The 26,245-nt window shown below is 40.0% G+C and overlaps 1 protein-coding gene across 2 annotated transcripts in view; it reads right to left on the bottom strand.

Moving 5' to 3' along the window:
• The window catches only part of STS (steroid sulfatase), a 167,242-nt gene that overhangs the window by 36,963 nt on the left and 104,034 nt on the right, over positions 1 to 26,245 (bottom strand). For both annotated transcript variants that reach the window (XM_060233925.1, XM_060233924.1), the window contains exons 7-8: positions 5,546 to 5,683; positions 2,557 to 2,716 (exon numbers count right to left, since the gene is read on the bottom strand). In XM_060233925.1, the coding sequence (XP_060089908.1) occupies positions 2,557 to 2,716; positions 5,546 to 5,683 (298 nt within the window). The remainder of the gene's footprint in view (positions 1 to 2,556; positions 2,717 to 5,545; positions 5,684 to 26,245) is intronic.

Genomic DNA, 26,245 nt, shown 5'->3' with positions numbered 1-26,245 from the left:
TGCAATTCTGACTGGCTTGGCACCAGGGGTATGGCCTAATATGTAAATAAGTTCCTGCTGGGCTTTCTCACAAAAAAGCCCTGTGTGAAACAATGGTTCCACCCGGGGTGTGGTCTAATATGCAAGTGAGTTCCTGCACTTAAGGGTCTTTTCCAGCTTCTTCATGGATTTCTTACCAGTCCCAGTTTCCTGATTTCTTTCATGCAGTCCCCTTTTGGTTGATGATTTAGCCAAGGAATAGAAAATCTTGAACATGAGTAGTTTCTTCATCAACACCCTTAAAGTTCACTTTACCTTCATCTAAATCTAATCCAGTTTTCCCCATGATGTTATAACAGTGCGCCTCGCGGTCTCACTGGATCGCTTCTATATGCAGCTTATGGCTAGCCCCTCTTCAGCCTCAGTTCTTCCTCTTGAATTTTACTTCACGGCTATGGAACTCAAGGGGTGGGTGTAATATGGATTTCTCAATACTAGTCTCTTCGGGGTTTTTGTTTTGCTTTCAGATGGATATAAACTCAGTTTGTCGGGGACCACAGCAGCTTTGATAGTTTTCCCAATATACTAGCACCAGAGAACTTTAAAGTAAACCACAGAAATTTATTAACGTACACACACCGTCTTCAACTGGGGAATGGGAAATATATACATGGGCTATATTGTATCTCAAGCAGTTAACAGTTTCTTCATAGTTCAGGCTTTATAATATCTAGTTCACTTAGGTGTCTCAGGTTTCACAGATCATGCAGCTTTCACTCTCCAACACTATTCTGGGTTGGCCTCTTGGGTATAATGTGCCAAGTCCCTTAAGTCGACTGGTGTCTCTTCTCCCCTCCCAGCCCTTCAGACTTCTATTTATTTATTTATTTATTTATTTATTACTTTACATTTATATCCCGCCCTCTCCGCAAGCGGACTCAGGGCGGCTTACAATATCATAAAAACAATCAATTCCATAAAACATATAAAACCATAATTCACTTATCAATTTAAAACTATTTGCGCTGTCTCAATCCAGTCTGGCGGTATTGGGTTCTGACTATGATCGCCAGCTTCTGTAGGATGTCCGGTGGCAGCCCATTTTCAGTCAACCAGAAAAGCCTGTCTAAACAGTTCGGTCTTACAGGCCCTGCGGAACGCCGACAAATCCCGCAGGGCCCTTATAGCTTCTGGGAGGGTGTTCCAAAGTTCTGGTGCTGCCACCGAGAAAGCCCTGGATCTTGTTGCACATAGACTCACATCTTTCCCTCAACCACCTCTTTAGCTCTTAAGAGAAGTGTCTCTGTGTCTGTGACCTCTCAGGTCTTTTACTGTGACTCTCCTTTAGTCACACACAGCCCCTGGCTGTCTAAATAGAGTGAACAGTGAGCTTTGCTTCTCTCAAAGACTCTCCTCAGCTCCTGTCTCAGCTCCTTCTCAGACCAACTGCTCTCTTCAGCAGTCTCCCTCAGACTCCGTCTGTCACTAACTGCCCTCAGCCGTTAGCTGTCAATCACCTCTGAGAGTTCCGAGCACTCTGGCCCCCACCCTTAGGTCACCTGACGCAGGCTCTATGCGTCCTTAGTTTTCTTGTTAACCCATTCGTTACCATCACAGATGTGTTTTGCATATAGATTGAAGAGATAGGGAGATAAAATATATTTGTATCTGACACCTTTGCAACTGGAAACCATTCTGTTTCTGCATACACTTGTTCAAATTATAGGTTGTTTATCAGAACAATCAGATGCTGTGGAATACCTATTTCTTTTAAAACTAAAAATAGTTTTTCATAATCCATACAGTCAAAAGTTTTGCTGTAATCTACAAGCTGTACAAGCTGATTTTCTTTTAATTTTTTTTCCTATGTTCCAGCAATTAACTCACATTTTCAGTATAATCTTTGGTGCCTCTTACTTACTTCAGTTTTGGCAGTTGTCTTCCCTCCTTTAAATCCATCAATGCCAAAGATTAATTTCCAGAAAAGGCAGTACAACTAACCCATTTCCCCACCTTGCCTGACTTTTCCTTACCTGGTTCATCCTCTGTGAGTCTATAGTCAAAATCATTTTAATCCCATAACACCTTTTGTAATAGTTCTCTTGCCCTGTCTATTAGAGGTTACCAAGCACAATAGACATTTTCACATGAATGTTACATTGCATTCACCACCCAAGTGTCCAAGAGTGTGTGTATGTGTGTGCGTTTGGACGTCCACCCCCAGCCACAAGGTTGGGTACACTTGAGTGGAACGCTGGTTCGTTTTGCTCATCCTTCTACTTGGGTCTGTGTTCTCTGGACAGGTAATATAGTTCCATAGAATAAGTTCCTTTTTGTCTCTATAAGCTACTACCTTTATTTTCTGAACTTGTATGTGTGTTTGAGTGCTTTTCAACTAAGTTTTTAAAAAACTTTTATTAATAAAATAATTTCATCAATTAGGGCCTGGTTCATTTGAGAGTTCTACTGAGGGAAAAATCCCTGTAAACATAGGTGGAGATCCTCCTTGTTACCCCCTCTCGCTTGTTCCCCCAACAAACTCAGGAGATTCTCACAACCCCTTAGGGTAACACATACCTGTCCTTAGGTAAAGACGCTCCAGCAAGTTTAACTACTGTAGGGAATATATCCATATTACTCGTTGGTTCATCAATGTGTGTATTAGGCTCAACAACTCCTGGCCAGCGGAGAAGACCAGGCACTCGAATCCCCCCTTCCCAATTCATAGACTTTCCACCTAAAGAAAAAGGTAAATAATTCAGCAAACTTGGCCTTTAGAAATGTATTTTGTTTACAAAGAAATTTTCACCAATGATCATGATAGACCTTTCAGTTTTAAGCTCCCCATAGAGACTATGGATGTATTTAATAATTGAGATAATTATAAATCAGACAGTGCTCAAATTATATTTCTTTGTTTTTATTACTCAAATAAATTCTCATGAACTGATAGCTGGAAAAATAAAGTTTCCTTAAAAGGTTTTTCTAATTTATGTCTTTGGATGGTGTAGACTTTAAGAACAAATTAAATATATTTAAAAAGATAGAACAAAATCTGACTGTGGATTCAGAGTTAAGATATTTTTTAAAAAATAGCACAATCAACCAGAAGTAATGAAAGCAGACTTGGAACTAGTTGTGTATCCTGGTAATTTGTGTTCTTTAAACAGGAAACTAAGAGGAAGGCAAATGGTATTAATTCGCCTTTTTTCATTTTTTGCATGTTATCATAGGTTTTACCCATGACTGTTGCAGGTGATCTTAATATTTTTTGAGTTACATTTTTGTGTTCTACTCCATTCATATTGCATTTATGCCAGGGCTGGTTTCAGGTTTTGAGAGGCCCTTGGCAAACAGTGCCCACAAGATCCCATTAGCCCACCACCAGCTCCTCCCCCATATAATACAAATGAATCATTTTTGTTCAGCTTAGTTAGCTTTAGCCAGTTTATTTCCAAAAGCTCATGTTTTATTATTGTTTCTGATCTTCTGAACATCAAGGTAAATGATTGAGTTCAATGTGTAAGGGTCTGTTGAGAGCTTCTGAGCTATGCTAGTATCAATTCTTCATAGCCCCAGAATCACAGGTTAAGTGTTGATTTACACTTACATGTTCACATATCAAAAATACATAATTAAGCATTCTTAATGCAACACTATAGTGAATGAAAGTGATGCTCCAGATTTCTATCTGTATAAACATATTCTAAATTGAATCTATATAAGACTAAACATACAATGTTCGAATTTTATCTCTATGGGCACTAGAGTAAAAAAAGGCACATGTACACATTTCTGCTACCCTGAAAATTTGGGATCCAACTTGAGAAAATGCACCCCATGTGTGACAAAAGCAAAATTAAAACATTATTGAAGTCAGGGCTTTTTCTGAGCAGGAACGCACAGAAACACAGTTCCAGCTGGCTTGGTGTCATGGGGGCATGGCCTAATATGCAAATGAGTTCCTGCTGGGCTTTTTCTACAAAAAAGCCCTGATTAAAGTAACAGAAGTTTCTTCAAAATTAGTCCATTGTTCACAGAAAAAAATTAAAAACCAAAAAAGTGTAAGATTTTTATATCCAGATGACTAGTTTTGATGGAGTTTCTGTTTCCCTTTTGTTTCTACACTGCAAAACTTGTATGCTGTTTTTTAAACATGGAAGAAACCAGAACCAGAACCAGTCTGCTGTTGGAAGAAGCTGAGCATCCATGGACCGATAGCCATGCTGGCCCAAGAAATCCATGTAGTGGGTGGATGGAGGGACAATCTTAATTGCCAGTCTCAGAGCCCCACCTTGAGGATGGTGACAATAGGGTGGAGAGAGGAAAATGGGCCCCACCCAATAGCGAGGATACAGCTGCTAGGCTGGGCTTTAAAAAGAGTTTGTAAGATGAAGCTACGGAATGGACAAGGAGGCTGAAGAGGGGTGCTGTAACTAGCTCTGAGCTTCAAGTCCTAGTAGTCCAGGAATGGATTTTTGTGTAACTTCTTCAACTTATGGGGAAAAGGTCCATACAAAAAGGAAGCACTGCAGTAAAAGCAATTACTCAAACAAGCCCATCTCTGTGTGTGTTTAAAGGGCCTGGAGGAAGCATACCAATGGACAAGCAACCACCACCAAGCCTGCTTTGCCCCTCCCTGCTCACACCAGTAGCTCTCAAACATCTGATGTTCATGTCCTGTGGCTCTCAAACATCTGATGGCTATTCTGTGTGGCTCTTATGCTAAGCAAGTTTGGCCACCCCTGCTACAGACCAACACAGCTACCCACCAGAAATTATACTATGCTGTAAAAGATGCTAGCTCTTTAACATCCAGGTTGAGCTGTAAGTCAGAATTAGATAAAGACAACTCTCTTCCTTGAGTCCTATTAAATCCAAGTTAAATTTTGGTCAATTTCTCATATTCCATTTTGTGATATGATTACAGATTACCACATTGTGTTGCATGTAAACTATGTAAGACATCACCAGTGCATGAATTGGCTCCCACATGAACCTAGGGTAGCACAACTACTACAAAGGGGAACTGAGAGGATAACCCTGTAGCCTATGATGGCTTCCTCACTTCAAACTGCCCCATTGTGGAAATATACAGGACCCATCCAGAAAACCATTATGTTTTCCTAAATGAGAAAAAGGAGAAACTCTATGAGGTAATTTGAAGTCAGGAATATAGTGAAAGTATTAATGTACACATGCTGCTGCTCCAATACTAATTGCCTTCTCCTAACAGATGCTATTTATGAAACAAAAGCACACTGGAGATTTGATCATGGATTTTCCAGGGTTCTTTCCCCCTTTCTTTTATGTTTTGGTACTTTCAGCCTGAGTTAAAAGGTAGAGGACAATCTTATTTATGCTCAAGGTCTGATTAGATTGAAGAAGGTCTCCACAACTCCACAAATTTTGTTTTGGCTGAAGCACTCACAATGTGACTCATTTTAAAAATTTTGTTGATACTTTTCTGCAGTGCCTTTTTTCTCTTCTTGAATACATTCCACAATATGGACTATGTTGGCTGATCAGTGCTACGTGACAGTGAAGGACACTAGATTTCTCATACCTTTGTAAATTCCATTATAACCACCATGGACCTCTCCATTAATAGATATTTCTTCAATATGTGCTCCTTGGTCTGATGTGAAGTACACAAGAGTCTTCTCACTTAGGTGCCACTGAGCTAACACATGAAGGATCTCTCCTTAGAAATATAAGGAAAAAGAAATATATATACATTAAAATCTTAAATATCATATGATTATGTAACCACTGTAATCTTTTACAGAGAGTTTTCCCTTTAAAAATCTCTGGATTGCATTGGAGATAATTGATTGCAGATAATATTGGTCAAAAAGATAATTGGCACAACTGATTCTGAGTTGCTTTCTGAGTTCCATGATAGAATAGAAGGGATCACAGGAAAACTATATAGAGGTAGTCGCTAATTTGAATGATTTCTTATTATCAAGGAAACACCACAACAAAAGATTTTTAAATAAATGAAATTTATTAATGTAACAAGCAAATTATCCATTTAGAAAGGCTACTTCAGAACTAGGGTCTTATGAATAAAACAGACATGACAGTCCATGTCCAAAAGTCCATGATATTCCCTTTTAATGATGCAGACTGAGATTGTGATATGGGAGTGATGACAATGCCTTTCCCTAATCTAGGACTCGACTTTTTAATTTATTATTTACTTGATTTGTAGCTTGCCTTTCTCCCCAATCTAGACCCAAAGAGATTTGCATCCATTTCTTCTCCTTCATTTTATTCTCACAACCCTGTGAAGTAGGTTAGGCTGAGAGTGTGTGATTGGCCCAAGGTCACTCAGTAATCTTCCACGGCAGAGTCAGAATTTGAATCTGAGTATCCTAGTTCCTAGCCTGACAATCTAACCAGTACACCATCCTGGCTCTTATCTTTACAATAACATGATTGCAATTAAATGCTCTGAAGATATAAAGTCACATCTACATGTTCATTCTGACACACAATGTTTTTATTACAAATAATTCTTTAATCGCTTTGACATGTAGAACATCTTCCATTATTTCTGTTTCATTTATTCTTGCAGCCATCCTATGGAGTCTAAAGATAAACCTGAGAGAATTTCCCAAAACAATCAAATAATTTCATATCTGAGTAAAGTTCTAAACCAGGTCCAAAGTTGGAAATTTAGACACTGCAGCATGGAGTCAGAAAAGGGAAATTGACTAGATATGATATGAGAGCTCTATGATCAAGAGCTTTCATTAAAGAAGAAGGAAGAAGGAGGAGGAGGAGGAGGAGAAGAAGAAGAAGAAGAAGAAGAAGAAGAAGAAGAAGAAGAAGAAGAAGAAGAAGAAGAAGAAGAAGAAGAAGCACAAAGACCAACTAAGAGGAGGAGAGACATAAGTATGGTTCTGATGTGGATTTGGGAAAGGAAGAGATACTATTCTTTTGTGATATTTTGTGATATAAAATCTTCCCTCCCCGGCCCACTCCAGATGAATGAGGCAAGATGAGGTGGTGGCTTGAGTCATTGGATTCTGCAGGGAAGCAGCCTACACCACAGTCTTCCTTTAGCTAACCCCACCTTGGAGTCAGGGCAGGTAACACTTCTTTCCCCCTCTCTCCTCACTCATCTTTAAAAACAATGTGGCAACTTCACGTGCCCAACAAGCTTTAAGTTTGACATGAGAGCTCAGAAAGTTCTCTTGGGCATACGTGGCTTTCTGCATTGAGTTTAAAGCTACCTGGCGAATGAGTAGAAAATCATGAGAGCAGCCTGAGGAGGCACTCTATCTTGAGCTGCCTTTGCCCTCCCTCTAAACTGAAAAAGCATAGAAGGGCTCGATGTGATGAAGTGACTCATGCTATTTTGACCTTAAAACAAAACAATCCCACCCCCCACAGCAAGAACAAAGTAAACAGGAAAATCTTCAGATTCAGATGCCTGCATCACATACAATTTGACCCCAAAGTTACATAACATATATTTTTGTATTCGGTCTTCTAAACCATTCACTTTCCCCAATCCATAAGCAAAACAGTTTTCTCAGACACTGCAGCCATAATAATCCCAGTTTGAGTCTATTTTCCAGTGCATGCTAAATAACTTATTTTTTTCCCCTTTGTGGCAATTTTCCTTTTTTTACCTACCCAAATATTTTAAAACAGGATACATTCACTACTGCTTGACATGTTCACATTTACAGATAAAATTGCAGATAAATTTCAAGCACAGCCAAAGTTCTCATTTCCTAGCATCCAGATCAGACTACTGAAATCTGTTCTATGTGGGGCTTTCTTTGAAGAGCGTGTAGAAGTTACAATTGGTGCAAAATGCTGTGGCAAGAAATTCTGGCTGGAGTGAGTCATAGGAAACCTACAGCTCCAGCTTTATTCCACCTACATTGGCTTCTAATTTGCTTCTAGGACCAATTCAAGGTGCTGGCATTGACCTTTAAAGCCCTATTCACCTTGGGATCAGCATCCCTTAAGGATGCTGCCTTATGAATTCCTTATGAATCTACCCAGCTCATCTTCAGAAGCCTTGCTTTGGGTATCCCTGCCATCAGAGGCTGGACACGTGGCAACCTGAGAAAGGGTGCGCTTAGTTATGGCATCGGAATTATGGAATTTTCTCCCCAGGGAGATTCCACGGTTCCTTTTTTAATTGTCTTTCACCAGTGGGTGAAGACATTTTTTGCTTTGCCTGGAATTCCCTCACTGATTCTCAAGGGGGGAGGTCAGACATTCAGAAAATCCCACTACGGGCATGAGTGGAGTCTGGAAGCATGTCGGATTTTAAGCGGTTGTCCAAACGTCAGCATCTGCGAATGGTGGTTAGCTTGTTCGAGTCCCGCATTGAGATGACTGGGGCACGGACTAATTTGATAATGCTTTAAATCTGGAACAAAATTCTTCTGACGGTTCCTGAGTGGAATTTCTCTGTTTGAACGCTCCATCATTGGCGACTCATCGGAAGTACACCACCGCTTCCCATCCAAAGCACCCTGTAAGTGATATCACTGTGCCAGTGAATGAGCAAGCAAATGTTGGCTTGATAAATCATTTACCCGCCCCTATGTCCAGAAACAAAACTCACTTTTGAAACTAGATGTGAACTAGATGTGAACTGATTTGAATTCCTGTGTTTTTGTCTGCACGCGTAGTGCTTGTGCTGGAAAAGTAGTGCCAACAGACTAGCAAAACTGTTAGTGATCTGACCCATTTAAAAGCGACGCACATCCCCGCCCTCAAGAATGAGATCATGGTGGGTGTGCGAGGTCTCTCGTGGAGAAGGGAGGAGATGCTGGATCTCCTCAATAGTGTAGATAGCGGGCATCACTGCGCCTGCGCTAATGCAGATTGATGTCTCATGATACGAGGTCCGGTAGAGCACTCTGATTGACCAGCAATGGGACCCACATAGGATAGAACGGGAACCTGGCTGTTGTCTGATCGGGAAATTGGTTGTGCGGATTATAATAGAGGCACATTGCAGATGGATTTAATGGTGAGTGTGACCACACCCATTGACACTCCTTCCCATGTCATGTGTCTACACTAGTTTCAATTTTTAAAATTATGTTTCTATATATGTTTTTAAGTTACTTTAGGCTTTTATAGTTAGCAACCTTGGAGACCTTACAATGCATGAAAAGGCAGCTTAAACATGCTATAAAATAATTAAATAAACACAATCCATCCTGACATTTTCATTTCCAACCTGCTCCCATCACCAATCCATCATTCTTTCACACCAAGAAAGCCTAATTTTATTTCTCATTCTGATGGATATATCCTTATCACATATACTTGTCACATTTCTATTTGTATCACCATTTCTTTGTTCTGTGGAACTTTACATCTCTGCTAGTGTATGAAACCTGTATGATATAAACCCTCAACTAAAGAGGCAGTAACACGAGGCGAACTATACAGAGCAGCAATTCAAGACCATTACCATCAGAGTATTCTAATACATCCCCATGAAGCACCTGAAATCTACCAGTGGTCCTTATACCAATATTAATTTTTTCCTACCTGCTTTATTTCACAGAAGGAGAGTTCAGAGGCTCAAATGGATAGCCTCTTCCTACTCATACTGCATCTATACAAAAATACAACAAAACTTTCCAACAATTCAGCTAATAAACTGATAAAACAGTAACAGCTAATATAAAAGATAAAGAATAAAAGAATAATGACAATAGTTCTCAGTCTCTCTAATCCTAGTCTCTCAGTATCTCCTACCACACTCAGTTTAAATTGACATCTTCACTATTCTGAAGAAAAAGAAATAACCACTCATATCTATCATATCTTTCAAAGTCAGTCATTCCCTAAAGAAAATATAACTTGAAGGTGCCACAGCTCAGCTAAAATAAGCAATTTGAACTAAATAAAATAAAGTTAAATAAATTAGCAAAAATCCTTCTCAGAGTTTAGCTATAATATCACAGCAGCTGACCAAACTTGTAGCCTTCAAACAGAATTTATATATGAATTTACCCTTTTGAAATACTTGACTGAATTTTGAGGTGCACTCCTTTGACCCATAAAATTGTCCATTTTCAATGTTGTCACTGTATGTGTGATTCTGTGCCTCATTCCTCAAGGTTTTACAAAAAGGTAGCTGCTGTGCTGGTGCATGTTCATTGATTAATAAAATTGACTTGAACTTTTAAAAACGGGTGCAGTTTACAGAACAATATGTAGCTTCTGTGAGTGGTAGCTTCAATAATCAACATGAATGAGTACTTTACATGCACCCTTAGGGTAGGGCATGCAGCATGTGAACATGACCTTTAAAAAAAGAAAATTAGAAATTTGTTTGGAGGGAAAACCTTGCCTCATGCTCCCTTTTTTCTCTGGCCTAAAAATTCTCAATCTGTGTCAAAACCCCCTGATCAACAATGTAACAAGCCTGATTATATATAACCAAAAAGTGCCTGGGACTCATAAGAAACAATAATTGTGGAAAGAAGAGAGGAGATTTTTGATTCTCAATTTTCAGCATGGTTGGGTCTGCCCAACTGCCATTATTAACAGCAGCGGCTGAAAAAGCTTACATGTGAAGATGGAAGGGATGATACTGTGAGACAAGAGGCAGGGAGGCTTCGGCAACAAAAACAAATGGAAATTATTACCACAAAAGAACAAAACTTTATGAAAGCAAAACAAAGCAGGTAAATCTCTATAGATGGAAGCACTCCTTGTAGTATTATTTGAAATGTACTTTTATGTCTCACCATAGAGGTATTGTATGTGATGATAACAAAAAGGAGAAACCAACTTTAAAAAATGCTAGATATTAATATACTAAAAATGTTAGCAAGAGATTGGATATTTAGGGGAAAGTTTGATTTTTTTTAAAGCCCCAGTGTACATTTACAAAGCCTTTAAATAATCTATTTTGTGAAAAACAAAGGGAAGTTATAATAATAAACAAAACTGATTCTGATGTTAGCAGCATTAAGTTTTTTGTTTTTTGTTTTTAAAAATACATATTTATATAAGCAATAGTTTCTAATTCAGGGGTGTCAAACACATTTGTTATGAGAGTCAGATCTGAAATATATGAGACCATGTGTGTCATAAAATGTGATGCCAGGTAGTGGAAATGTAAACTTTATAAAGAACACAGTCAAAAACAAAGATTTTTTTTTAAAAAAACCCATAAAATAAATCATGCTTAACACATTAGCCCTCTTGCAATATTTTGGTTATTTAACTGTCAATTCAGTTCAGTTTTATTATTATGGTCAGTGACAAGATCCAACTGACAAATTTAACTATGTCTGATAACTAACACCTTTTACTCTGAATTATTGCATCAAAATCTGAAGACAATGTCTGTGCTGTAGGAATCTTGAGTATGCTGTATATATGTAAGCTGCAAATCTACTTTTAATTTATTGACATTTATTGCAGAAATCTCTGAGCCTAAAACCCAGGGGAAAACATGAAATGGCTGGGCATTGTGAGCTTTTGTAAAGTTGCTTCTTCTGCTAGTCAAGAACATATGAAGGCACCATGGCACATACTGAGGGCTATGTGTTTGTCTTTTTGAGCTTTTTTTTTTTAGCAGGAACTCACAGGAATGCAGTTTTGGCTCAAAAAAGATCTCCAGCAGAGGGGAGGCACTAAGCAGCCACGTGCTCCCAGACTGCACACTCTGTCCTCTCTGCTGCCTCCAGTGGGCTTGCAAAAAGAGTAAGAGATGTGGAGCCGCCCACAAGCACCCCCTTCCAGGAGAAGCTGGGCCTGCCGCTGCCTGCTCCACTGCATGTGGGTCCTATCTCTCTCCGTCCCTGTTTTTTGGGGGGTGAAACAAGGTCTCACATTGGCTGTGTGAAAACACACATCCATGAAATGAAGCTGATGGCACAGTACTGTTCTGTGTCAATATACAGAAAGTAACCTACTGAATGGGTGATGTCACTTCCAGTGACATCAGTGGGTCTAGCCTAATATGCAAATGAGTTCCTGCTGGGCTTTTTCTACAAAAAAGTCCTGTACAAAACTATAGTCTTCCCCAGAGAAATAACTACAGCTCCTATGAGGCAGTGCAATAACAGAGAGAAAACCATGTATAGTGGTTGGTATCAGCCTACTATCTGGGAAGTCTAAGTTCAAAATTCCCAAAACAATCAAAGGAAAATGTGAAATGTGAATAAAAATCAAAGAAAGTGTGCTGGGTGAACTTTGTCTGGACACACACTCTCAGACTAATCCACATCACTGGCTTGTTGTCATCCCTTATTTAAATAGTTCACATGCTTTCCTACTAAGAAAGACTGGACCTTGACAGTATGAATATAATGATAAAGCGGAGGCATACCCAGTTTCACCCAGGAGAGTCCTGGCATAACAACCTCAACAAAATAAACACACCGTGTGTATGTGTGTGAAAGCTCATACCTTGAATAAAACTTTGTTAGTCCAAAAGGTGCTTTGTATTTCTCCCGGCAGTTGAGGGGACTGGGCAAAGTTAGGGGATGAGGAAATGGAGGACCCTCAGTCAATGGAAGGAAGAGAGGCTTGGCTCAGTAGTTCTGCTGTGCAATTGATAGCCTGGCAAAGTAAGCTGTCTTGCTTTGTAATTCCTATGTGATTGAGAGCGCTTGACAATGCAAGCTCTCTTGTTATGTAGCTTCTGTGCAATTGAGAGAGTGGCAAAACAGCTAGACAGCTAGACTGCAGAAGGAAACAAGAGAGGGAGAAGGAAACAGACAACACTGAGTTGCTTGCGGCCCTGCTAGGAGCCTCGTGTGGGCTGGACCCAACCCATGGGCTGCATGTTTGACACCCCTGTTTCATATTACACATCCAGATCCCCCCCCCCTTTGTAACCAGGTGTCACAAAAATAAAATACAACTCACATCTCTGCTTCCATATTTGGCACTTGGAGCAGTAAATGAAGTACATGCAAGCAAAATGTTCTGCTCTTAATTGTAAGAGAAAGTAAATCTAACGAGTGTTATGAAGTTAACAGAAGCTATTCAGTAAGCCTAAAAGTATTATTAGATAATAAAGAACCTTAAAGAAAATGAGCCCTTGTGATAAGTACCTTCATTACTTTAAATGGTCACACTTCACAGACCAATATTCATGAAGAGCTTTAGAATTACGACTTATGTGGCTGAAACGCTATCCATTCAATGCATTGTCCAGCTGTGATACCCCAAAAACAGTACTCCAAGTCTTATTGTACACACTGTAAACTGCTCTCTTGCAGTCTATCTCAAAAAAGAGTGGGTTCCAAAACAGCCAAAAAACACAAAATATTCCTGAGGTGCAAACGAGGTCAAACACTTTACATCTTTCAGACACTAAAAGCATTTATGACGAGGGTCCCAAGTCAGAATTTGACAGTATCTTCTTAAATCCCCCTTTGAAGTGGAAGGTTCAGCATCTTACCCACCCCTGCCAATCTTTTCATTCATTCTATCTCCTGTCTGTTTTAGTGAGCAGGACACCAATTCTACAAAGCATCCATGGGAAATAGAGCAGATAACAGAACAAGAAGCAAAATACACAGGAAGGCAGCATTAACAGCTGATTTAACTCTTTGTTGGAGATGTAAAGCTATTTATGATTAAACTGGTGACTTCCTTTGTGAGTACACAACCTGGCAACCCTATCTGAACCAAATTTTTCTTTACTGCACTTGTTAAAAATACCGGCATATAAGACTATCTTCATTATCCACTCAATGCTTCCAATTATTCCATGAAGTGCTTCTTTCAGTCATTAATGCATCATGCCAGTTGGATGTCAAAAAATGTGGGGTTGTGTATTGCAGCCATAATCTCTCTGAAATTTTTACAAATGAATTTTAAAGAAATGGAATGCAGCACCTAGCTGTTCTGTGTTGTTTGTCACTGTGAAGAAATGCGTTTTCTCCTGGGACACTGGCAATGAGAGAGGCCTCCACTGTCCGCTTTAACCATTTTTTTTCTATGAGCAAAGAACAAAGAGGACCGGGGAGGAAATTAGCTCATGGCCTTCCAGATGCATCTCTTAAGAAATGCTAATAGATCTAGCAGGAGGGACAATGAGATGGGCCAGTTCACCCCCACTTCTTCTAGCAGGAAACATAGACTTGGGCCCAAATTCTAGTGGGGCTGAGGAAGGAATTTCTTGGAGATAATCAGGGAAATCTGCCTTGACTTGGGCTAACCAGGGTCAAGGGGGAGGAGAAAGAGATAATAAAATCTCCATGCAACAGAAAATAGCTCTCTTTCTTTGGGATGCTGCCTTGAAGAGGACTCTGAGCTCTGGTTTGCAAGCCAGCAGCCATTAGCCATATGGCTGACTGTGGAGGCTCCTTCCCACCCCCAGTCAGCTGGCTAGCAGGTGGAAGCCCCGCCCCAACAGCCACCATGTGCCTTTCCACCTTGGAAAGCTTAGAAGACTTGGAAAGGGCTTGGTTTTTTGAAAGGTGTGTGTGCCTTTAAAACTTTGGAGCTAAGTTGAATGGGGATGGGGCGAGCCTGCAGAATAACATGGCTGTTGTGAGGAAGGGAAAGGAAGGAGCCCCCTCCCTACATTTTTACAGCTCCTCCATAACTCATTTGTACAGTAAAATAGAGAGAACCGCTGCTATTAGTCTGAAGAACTTGGTTGAATGTATAGCATTCAACAACTCCCATGGTGAGTAAATTGCCCAAGTGAGATCACAAAGTGTATGCTTCCAAACTGTGTTTATTTTGACTGCTTTGTGTGTGTGTGTGTGTCTGTGAGAGAGAGAGGGAAAGAAGTGGGCCAGCTGCTGTGAATGAGGAAATGAAGACTGCATTCAGGGGAACTGCACTGCTGTATTTTTATTTATTTATTTTAGGGAATGAGAAAGTCTCCTGGCTCCACCCCAAAGTCTCCCAGCCTCACCCCCAAGGTCCCCAGGTATTTTCTGAGTTAGACTTGGCAATTCTACTGTGGAGCAAGCTTTGAGGTAATGGAACTCTGTGGAGACAGAGAACTAGAGCAGCTAAGCTAAAGAGCCTGTCATATTTTAATATGAGATAGGGCACGTGTAAAGAAAGGGGGAGAGTTTTCTTTACAATTTATTTTGTTTTCCTTGCTTAATCTGGTGTTGTACTAAAAGTATGCATGTAAAGATTTTTCTTTTTAATGAATACTTTAAATTTTTGATTCTGGGGTGTGGTTCTCTGTACCACACAGACCTCCACTGTTTCAAGGATGCTATTTTAAGAAGGGGCTCTAGGGGGGTTGGCATGTGGCTTTTCCTCCAAGGGCCCCCAAGGCATTAAATTGTTCCCATGGTAACCAGATGCTTGCATTAGGAGATACTGAGGGAAGGCCTCTGATCTTGGAAAGGAAGTTGGGAGTCCTGATCCTCCCAGTGGGGAAATCTGTACAACAAACAAGTGGTGGTGGTCGGCTACCCTATAGAGTGGAAGAAAAGGCCCTCCAGAGAGTTGGGCAAGGTAGTGGGCAAGGTAGAATGGGGTCTGCACACCAAAGCAGGAACATTTTGCCATAGTCATGTTTGTGAAATTCTACTTGATGTATTCCAAAGAACAGTGCAGAGCTCATAACTGTATAGACTCTAAAGCAAAGCAATGACACGTTAGAACTTGCTACCATATCATCAGAAACCACAAAGATACATTATCTAATACATACAGCATACATGCATACTCTTGTGCACCTTTCTGTCCAATCTTGGGTTTTGATTCTTCTGTTCTTAAATTATGTTAACATTGATTTATTTCCTGGGGGGGCACCGTTTTAGATGTGTTCTAAAGGTACAGGACTAAATGTAATATATATATATATATATACACACACACACACACACACACACATATTATTATTCTAATATTTATTTATTGGACTTATATCCCACCATATTGCACAGCCCACTGAATATTTTATTCACTGAATGAATAAAATACAATAAATATACAATTAAAAACTAGTTAAACTAGGATGGCAGTTAAGAAACATACATTAATCCAGAGCAATCCAATATACCTCCTGTTAGATATTAGCAAGATAGTAGGCATCTATAGCCTTACTATGAGTTGGGGAGGCCAAGACTGTGGAAACATCCACCACCTCAAACAAAGGCTTGCTGGAACAGCTCAGTTTTGAAGGCCCTGCAGAACAGTAGCAAGACCCGCATGGCCTTGATCTCAATTGGAAATGTGTTCCACCATGCCAGGGCCAGGGCAGAAAAGGCCCTGGCCCTGGTTAAGGCTAAATGGATACCTTTCAGGTCAAGGACGACCAGTAGATGTTGATATGTGGAGTGCAAGGTTCTTCGGGGCATATACAGGGAGAGACAATCAGGAAGGTAAGCTGGTCCCAGGCCATATATGGCTTTAAAGATCAGCACCATAACCCTGAAACAGACCCAGTACTCAATTGGTAGCCAGTGCAGTTGGCATAATTCTGGCTGAATGCCCACACAGACATCACAATCAGCAGGTGCACCACCACATTCTGGAGTTTCTGGGTCAGGTTCAAGGGCAGCCCCACATAGAGCAAGTTACAATAATCCAGCCATAAAGTGACTGCTGCATGGATCACTGTAGCTAAGTCTGGGGCAAGGGGGGGGGGGGCAGGAATAAGTTGCCTGACATGCCACAGATGATAAAAGGCAGATGTGGTAATAGCAGCAACCTAGGGAGGGGAGGGAAATGTCTGCTGGGAACTCTGTTATTCCCTATGGAGACTTACTCCCATAGGAAATAATGGAGAATTGATCCGTGGGTATCCAGGGCTCTGGGGGGGCTGTTTTTTGAGGTAAAGGCATCAATTTTTCAGTATAGCATCCAGTGCCTCTCCCTAAAATACCCACCAAGTTTCAAAAAGATTGGACCAGGGGGTCCAATTCTATGAGCCCCAAAAGAAGAGCCCCTATTCTTCATTATTTCCTATGGAAAGAAGGCATTTAAAAAGGTGTGCAGTCCCTTTAAATGTGATGGCCAGAACTCCCTTTGGAGTTCAATTATGCTCCACCCCCAAAGTCCCCAGATATTTCTTGAATTGGATTTGTCAACCCTAACTCAGGCACAGGACCTCCATCTTCATTGGATTTAATCTCAGCTGGCGCTGATGTAGCCATTCAGCCACAGCCCCATGCCCTGTCCAAATTATCTGGGGCACAGCCTGGACAGCCAGCCATCAACAGATAGAGCTGGATGTCAACAGCATCACCAGCTCAACGCCCTTGGACCAACTGGGCAAGGGGGTGCATATAAATGTTAAACAACATCAGAGAGAGACTCACCACCTGTGGCACTCTGCATTCCAGTGGGTATCATGGAGACATTTTCCCTCCAAGAGCCTGTCCCTGACCACAGAGAAAGGAAAAAACCATTGTAGAGCAGTCCCCCATATCCCTACATAGGTTATTGTGTTGGCAAGATCATAAGATAAATAAAAGTCCTGAAAACAGGAAAGGGGAAAAGATAAACTTCCGCAGTTAATGAAAATCTACTGAGAAAATAGAATGTAACATTAGAATTCTCCACTGAAATGGAATATCTTGAAGCCTAACAAAAGACAGTTCCTTAAGTCTGTCCTCTTTAATTAGTAGACACATTATGGAAATATTAACATTGTTTGACTGGAGATATTATGGAGATATTAAGATTGTTTGATGTCATTAATGATACTCAGTTTTAAAGTTCACCTACAGCTTTTCCTAAAAGAAAATATATTATTTCAGTGACCTCTTGAAATCTTTTTCTTGAAATATGACAAGGTGGAAAACCTTCAGGTGCTGTTCCATGCGAATTCTCTTCACATCTTATGTCTTCTATTTGTCAAATACTTTGACAAATATAATCTAAAATAGGCCTTTAGGACAAAATTCACCTGTGCATTTTAATACAGAGAAACACTGTAGTTTCAATTCACCTAGAAAACTCACAACCATCTGAGGGTGCAGAGAGGAAATGCAAGACCACGAAGTCCAACGTCTTGTTGCAAGACCACTCAATACATTAAAATGTTTGTTTATGAATTTATTGGATTATGACATTTTTATTCTATCTTTCCTCCAAAAACTCCAAAAGTGATTCTCACCACTTCCATTTTATCTTCACACCATCCTGTATGACAAATTAAACATGGAGAGTGTGACTGGTCCAAAGTTACCTTGGCCTACAGAAGCTGAAGTACACAAAACGAAACCTTGCCTCTAAAAATAGATTTTTTAGCAAATGTTCCCTCATTTCTGCAGTTTGCAAAACCTTCAGTCTGCCTACCTTAAAGGTGCGGTGTGGCCAGGAGTGGTAGGAAAATTCAAAGGAAGGGTTAAAGAGGGGGGAAACCCTGGTATGAATGAAGTGAAGAAAACTGGTCCCCTAAAAGTTCTTGTCTGTTTCAAAGTTTGGTACAGGCGTCAAATGTGGCCTGCTTGTGGATTATGCAGTTCAGAAACAGCCTTGTAAAGCTAGAGTAAGCTGCCGTGAAATTGCAGATAACACCTAGCTGCAGAGTTAGGCTTGCCAATCCCCAGGTCCCAGCAGGGATTCTTCTGCTTTCCCAGGCTCCTTCCCGCCCCCAGTCAGCTGGCCAGCGGGGGGGAAGCCCTAACCTCAAAGCCACCATGTGACTTTCCCCCTCCAGAGGCTCCCGATGGGATGGGGTGTCTGTGTTACTTGGAGAAAGTTGGCTGCAATTCGTGAGTAGAGTCACCGGAAACAGGGTCGGGGGGAGGGAAATGTCGCTGAGCACTTCATTATTCCCTATGTGGAGATCGATTCTTATAGGGTATAATGGGGAATTGATCTGGAGGTTTGGGGGGCTCTGGAGGAGCTGTGTTTTGAGGTAGAGGCACCAAATTTTCAGTATAGTATCTAATGCCTCTCCCCAAAGTACCCACCAAGTTTCAAAATGATTGGACCAGGGGGTCCAATTCTACGAGCCCCAAAAGAAGGTGCCCCTATCCTTCATTATTTCCTATGGAAGGAAGACATTTTTAAAAGTGTGCTGTCTTTTTAAATGTGATGGCCAGAACTCCATTGGAGTTCAATTATGCTTGTCACACCCTTGTCCCCAGATATTTCTTGAATTGGACTTGGCAACCCTATGCAGAGAGAAGTAAAATCTTTGGTACCAGCTTCCAATTAGCCACATTCAATTAAGGTCTATGTCCTGTGGGAAAGAGCCAAACCCAGCTGCAGGTAATTTTGTTTCTTCCCCCCCTGGTCAGACCCCTGCTTAGGTCATCTGCTTTGCTACTCACCTAACAAATTGACTAACATCACTGCCTAGGGCCCCTACTGCCTTTTAGACCTGAGACCACAGGGCCCCTCACCCATAATAAGCAGGCTCCTAGTCTATTCTCTAGCTTGATGGTGACTGTCTGTGATCCAGATATGATGTCATCATTTCATTCACAGCAGCCATTTTGAATGTCATTTGTACAGGCCACTTTGGAATCTTGCCTTTTGGATTCTAAAGGGCTGATGGCAGACTGACAGACAGGGGTGTGAGGAGTCATATCCCAGGGTTTTGTAATTTTGTGTTCTGTAGCCCTTAAACAAGGTGTTTTGGCCCAGGACTGAACCAGGACTCCTTGACACTTGCCTTGAATGAAACTATGTATCATCCAACATGATCAAAATCAATGACCCTCTTTCTCAGGACTTTTTTTGAGCAGGAATGCACAGGAACACAGTTCTGGCTGGCTTGGTGTCAGGGGTGTAGCTTAATATGCAAATGAGTTCCAGCTGGGCTTATTCTACCAAAAAAGCCCTGTATGAAACAATGGTGACATGGGGGGGGGAGGTTGTGGCCTAATATGCAAATGAGTTCCTGCTGGACTTTTTCTACAAAAAAAGCCCTGTTCTTTCTACCCGTCTTTCACACTACAAGATAACTTATGTCCCTAACCACAGTAAAAAAGTAGGCCAAGAGAAGCTCTATCGTCCACAGACTTCCCCCTCAATAGAATGTAGAACTCTTCAGGTCATTGGGCAATGAAAAAACACCTGTAGATTCAGAGACTCCATTAATCCAGATACCTCCCCAAGTAAAACCTCTAAAAATCACCTTGGCATTAAAAGCCTTAATAGCTGCAGATACACACTGACTACCTTTAAAGTTAAAAAAGAGAGAACATCTGGATTTACCCTAATCATTTCTGTGGCTGAGTGAATATGAATTTTCCAAGAAAGATTATAACTAAAGGTTACTCCCAAGTACTTAAAGTGGGCCATTTATTCTGATTTTCCACACTGATGTTCCAGATTCTACATTAAAACATGAGCTTTTTGAGAAAACCATTACTTTAGATTTTCCATAGTTCACCAACAACCTTTTTTGAGTATAATAAAACCACTTCAATAACCTGTTTATAACCTTGCCCAGGTGTGTTTTCTTAGGAGTACTATATTCTTTTAACTGGTGCATCCAACACCTGTAAAATATTTTAGGGTTAGCCTATTAATACAGCTACAGGACAGCAAAACTAGTCTTGTACTTACGAGAGAGCAGAGCTGATTCAGGCACTGGCTGCAAATCATTGTTTCAAAAGATGCAAGAAGTGGGTATGGGCCTAATTCCTCTTTAGAGGGATTCTATTTTTTCTACTTCATAATGAAAATAGGTACAAATTGCAGGATTAAGGTATGCACATGTGTGCAGCCTTCAGTTTTGAGAATACTAGGTCAGTTGCATTCAGGTCAAACTCAGTCATACCCAAAGTTGTAATGGGTTTAGCTTGATCTAAACTAATTTGCTAGCAGGTAAAGTAGGGACAGTGGAAAGTCCTTCTTTTAGATTCCATGGTATTTTGGGCAACATCATGCATATAGGGAAGTTTTCATATTTCTATTCCTTGCTTTTTCAACCACAAAATCTGCATTTTGATTTTGTTTTCCCCTTATACAAATGTAATTTATAATTATTTATTTTAAGCCATTTCTAATTTCCTAGCTTAATATTATCTACCTTATGCAGTATTATCTGTCTGTCTGTCTCATCCATCCATCCCAGAATGGTATATCCATGTTATACAAAGACATGACATGCAGTATATGTACTTCTCTTTATCTCAAAATACTAGAACTGAAATCATTAAGTTAGATCCAAGTGGGTAGCCGTGTTGGTTCTGAGGCAGTAGAACAAAGTTTGAGTTCAGAGGCACCTTCAAGACCAATTTTTTTTTATTCAGTTTGTGAGCTTTTGTGTATACACATACTTCTTCAGAGACAATTAAATGGAGACAGAAATAACAATAATCCATATAGAAGATGGGCAGTAAATTAGCATGCAGAATAATGATGTTTTTAACAGATTAAGAATAATAAACTAATCTAGGGGGAAAGCTTTTCTTGTGCACAGACAGCCCCGCTCCCCAATCTCAAACAAGTCCTCACACATAATAATTCAATATCTAATTTGAACATGGGCACTAGTACCAGAGCTTGCAATAAACCAAAATGCCAATTTTACTACCACATACACCCAGTCAACGTAATCACTGGACCTAACAACATACACTACACCAGCTCAGGTTCATTCACTTGCTCATCTTCTAACATTGTATATGCCATTAAATGCAAACAATGCCCTTTGGTTCTCTACATAGGGCAAACAGGAAACCCTATGCCAAAGGATAAATTGACAGAAATCTGACATCAGGAATCATAAGATTGATAACCCTGTAGGAGAACACTTCAGCCTTCCAGAACATTCAACGAGTGACCAAAGATTAGCTGTTTTATTGCAAAGAAACTTCAGGAACAGAATGGAAAGGTAAACAGATGAATTACAAGTCATTATAACACTCGGAATAACACCTCCCCAGATTCAACAAAGATATTAGTTTCTTATCTCATTACATGGCTAAACTCATTCAGTCCTTACATATTCTCACCAAGAAGTGATATACATCCTCTGTAATTTTGTATATTTCTATTTTGCAACAGTATATTGGAATAGTGATTGTAATAATATACAATGAATATTTAAATGCATTTCTCCGACATAACATTGCACCCAATCTCCAAACACTGCAGAGGAGATGGATAGAACCTAATGACATACTCTCACCAGTCTACAATTAAGGACTCATCAATCTCTAATTCTGACATATTTATTACCTTGGCTACGCCCCCCCTCAAGTTGAACCCTAATAGATGATAACTGTAAACTAAGTTTATTAATAGTTTATTCTTTTAAAATGTCTTAATTATTTTGCATGCTAATTCACTGCCCACCCTCTATATGGATGATTGTTATTTCTATTTCCATTTCATTGTGTCTGAAGAAGTGTGCATGTAGTTGCTTTTATTCACACCTCGAATAAAACTTTGTTGTTCTTAAAGGTGCTACTAAACTCAAACTTTGTTCTACTAGAACTCTAAGGCATCCAATGAAGCTGATGGGCAGTGGATTCAGGATGGACAATAGAAAATACTTCTTTACACAATGAGTGATTCCTAATGGTGGGATGCTTTTTTTCTGAGACAAACTGTGCTACATTCTGTTGATATTTCTCCTTCCTACCATCTTAGTGGATATCTGCTTCTCTTCTCTCTGTCTTTTAATTGTCAATAAACACCTTCTGGCTTTTACTATTACAAAAGGCAAGAGAGCCAGCAGACTGCCACCACTTATCTCATCATCAAAACTAGAACACAACAGGTATATCTAAAAGAAGCACAGCCTATCCCTATCTCTCGCCATCTGATCAATTATCACACTGCAGTAATTATTCATTGTGCCTTTAGCCATATGAAGAACCTGTTACATTTATTATGTGCCGAAGAAAGGATTTTCCATCTCAAACTGATTTGACTATTTGAAAGTGCTTGCCAAATCTCCTTTCTCCTGAGTAGCCCTAGATTGTTCCAAACAAATGCCATCCTTGCCTGGATTCCTCCCATCTTTTGCACTTTTGCAACTTCTCCTAGGACCTTGAACCACCTGTTGCTCCCTTCAGTCAAACTGCACATTTTGTTTTTAGACATAACTTCTTGTCCCATAACTGTGGTCAGAATCTATCCATTGATTGGCTCTAAACCACCTATGTTTGTGTATCCATGTAAGTTATAAGATATCATATGGGTATTTTATTATGTATATTGTATTACTTTGGATTATTTACTTCCTATCTATGTAGCTATCACTCTGTTCCTAGTGTCTTGCCTCCTTACCCGTCACCATGAGTGCAGTAACTGAGAAAGTATTTGAATCCTTGAAGTGACTCGTTTTCTAGCATTAACCATTTTTGCTGAATATTTAACTGCCTGGGATAATATTTGTATTATTCTCAATAAACTTTGTTTTTATTCCATTCAGCTTTTAGTAGTTTCTTCAAGCTTGTTGATGGCCTCACTACTTTGCCAAATATGTCTTAGAGCTGTTGTGTGAATTACTGCTCAGATTATTGGCACTCATTAAAATGGGTATAGTAACTAACCAGACCATTAGTTTATGTAGCAGAGGAGTGAAAAGCAGTGTTTTTTTTCTTGATGTCCCCCCAACCTTAAAACGACTTCTCACTAACAACCCTGTCCCATCTAACAGTAACCAACACAGGAACCAGACCCTGCAACAGACCCAGATGCCAACTCTGCCCACAAATCTACCCAGGAAATATGATTACTGGATCCAATGGCATCAACTACACAATCTCTGGCTCTTACAGCTGCTCATCCTCCAATCCTCCTCTCATGTGTCAACAATGCCCCTCTGTTCTGTACGTAGGACAAACAGTCAACTTTTATGCAAAAGAATAAATGTACACAAATCTGACATCAAAAATGGCAATATCAAGAAACCAGTAGGAAAACACTTCCATCTACCAGGACATTCCATCAAGGACTTAAAGGTCACCATAGTTCAACAGAAACATTTCAAAACCAAAATCCTACAGGAAGCTGCTGAATTAGAATTGCTATGTAAATTTGACTTAGTCAAATTTGGATTGAATAGGGATTTTTGATGGTTATCTTATTACCAGAAGTAACTGCCTCTCCCTTTCAGTTATTTCATCAATAGAAGAAAGTGGTCACACCCAGCCTGGACTGCACATTCTATCTTTTCTTATTCACGATTTTTGCAACTGCTTTGCATTTACATGGCACTTACTTCTAGGTCCAATCTTTTTGAAACTTGGACATTCTTCCAAGAAGGTGATGGTGCAAATTTGGTGCCTTTACCTAAAAAAAACCAGTCCCCCAGGACATCCTTTGATATCCCCATGTCCCCCCAGGACACCTATTGAATATAATGGTCCCACTAGGATGCATGGAGCCAAAAAAATTGAGATTCCTGGGGGGGGGGAGGGGACTGAATCCAAATACCAAACTAGTATTGGGATTTAGGAATATTAGAAAATACCAATTGTTTTGTGTTCAGTATACCTCTCACACACATACAGTCACACACACCCCAATAATTGTGCACCTCTAATTATAACAGAAAAATTAATGAAAGCTTAGAGATTGGAAACCAATTTTCAATATTCCACAAATACTACACAGCAATGTCTAATGGCAGAAAGTGAGGAGTACCTAAAGAACCTCTTGTTGAGGGTGAAAGAGGAGAGTACAAAAGTAGGCTTGAAACTCAACATCAAAAAAACTAAGATTATGACATCTGGCCCCATCACACCTTGGCAAATAGAAGGGGAAGACATGGAAGTAGTGACAGACTTCACATTTCTGGGGTCCAAGATCACTGCAGATAGTGACTGTAGCTATGAAATTAAAAGACATTTGCTCCTTGGGAGGAAAGCTATGGCGAACCTGGGTAGTATAATAAAAAGTAGAGACATCATCCTGCCAACAAAAGTCCGTATAGTCAAAGCGATGGTATTCCCAGTAGTAATGTATGGCTGTGAGAGCTGGACCATAAGGAAGGCCGAGCGCAGAAGAATAGATGCTTTCAAGCTGTGGTGCTGGAGAAGAATCTTAAGAGTCCCTTGGACTTCAAGAAGATCAAATCTGTCAGTCCTAAGGGAAATCAACCCAGACTGTTCCTTGGAAGGTCAGATGCTAAAGCTCAAATACTTTGGCCACCAAATGAGAAGGGAGCACTCACTGGAGAAGATCCTGATGCTGGGAAAGACAGACAGCAAAAGAAGAAGCGGATGGCAAAAGATGAGATGTCTGGATAGCGTTACTGATGTAACAAACACAAATTTGAGCTGACTTCAGAGGATGGTGGAAGACAAGAGGGCCTGGCGTGACTTTGTCCATGGCGTCTCAAAGAGTCGGACTCAACTGTGCGACTGAACAACAAAAAATGACTGAAAGTTAAGGCTAGCTGATACAGAAAGAATATAATCTCAAACAAGTTTATGACTGGAATGTGTTCCTACTTGAGATTCAGTGTGGTGTACTAGTTAGAGTCAGGGACTAGCTTGGGAAGACTCATGTTTAAATCCTTGCTCATAAGGGAATTCTTGAAATGATATTCATGTATTCATTAACCTTCAGTTTTACCTACCTTACAGGATTGTCAAGATGATACAGTGAAAATCGGAGTAACTGTGAGTTACTTGGAGGAAGCAAGGGATAAAAAAATGTAATAACTATCTCCAACAATTTATGTGGCCTTGCATATCTCTTGAAATCTATAAGCTAAATTCCTTAATGCTAATTTCATGTTAGAAATAGGATGAACACTGTGAGTTCACAATCAAAGTGTATTGTTTGCAAATTCATTATTAAATATGCATCTAACACAGAAGTGAAAGGTAGTGTAAAATGATTTTATAAACTGCTTATTGAAAATAATGTTGGACCTTGCTTTACTGAAAGCCAGAAATGAGTTGAAGGTGAACAGAGAGGAAGAATATGAGAAGAGAATCATCTTTTCATATTGATGCTTCAGCTTGTTTCAAGTATGAACATGCTTTCACAGATGATTACCTCAAGAAATGTAGAGTCTGAAATTCATTCAATATATAGGGGAAGAACTGAAGTCTTTTTTTTTGATAAATACGCAGAAGGATACATCTCAGACAGCTATTTGGGAAACTAGTAAAGCCTTTTTTAGGGGCTTGGTTATCAGTTACAGTGTAAAAAAATGGCGTGAGGAGAGCAGTAATTTGACGAGATGGACAGATTTAATTAAAGCCAAAGAAATTCTGTTAAAATCAAACCCCACATTAAAGGAGCTCAGATCTGAAATTAGAATTCTTCAACATAAAGTTCATTTAATATTTTTAGATCAAATGGAAAGAAAGATTGCTTATGCTAAAGCTCATTTCTTTGAGAATGCAAATAAACCCGGCAAGTGGCTTGCTTACAGAATAAGGAAAGAGAG

This window comes from Heteronotia binoei, chromosome 3, assembly GCF_032191835.1.
Source record: "Heteronotia binoei isolate CCM8104 ecotype False Entrance Well chromosome 3, APGP_CSIRO_Hbin_v1, whole genome shotgun sequence".
Taxonomy (NCBI): domain Eukaryota; kingdom Metazoa; phylum Chordata; class Lepidosauria; order Squamata; family Gekkonidae; genus Heteronotia; species Heteronotia binoei.
Note: the sequence above shows the minus strand (reverse complement) of the source record. Positions and strands in the feature narration are given on the sequence as shown.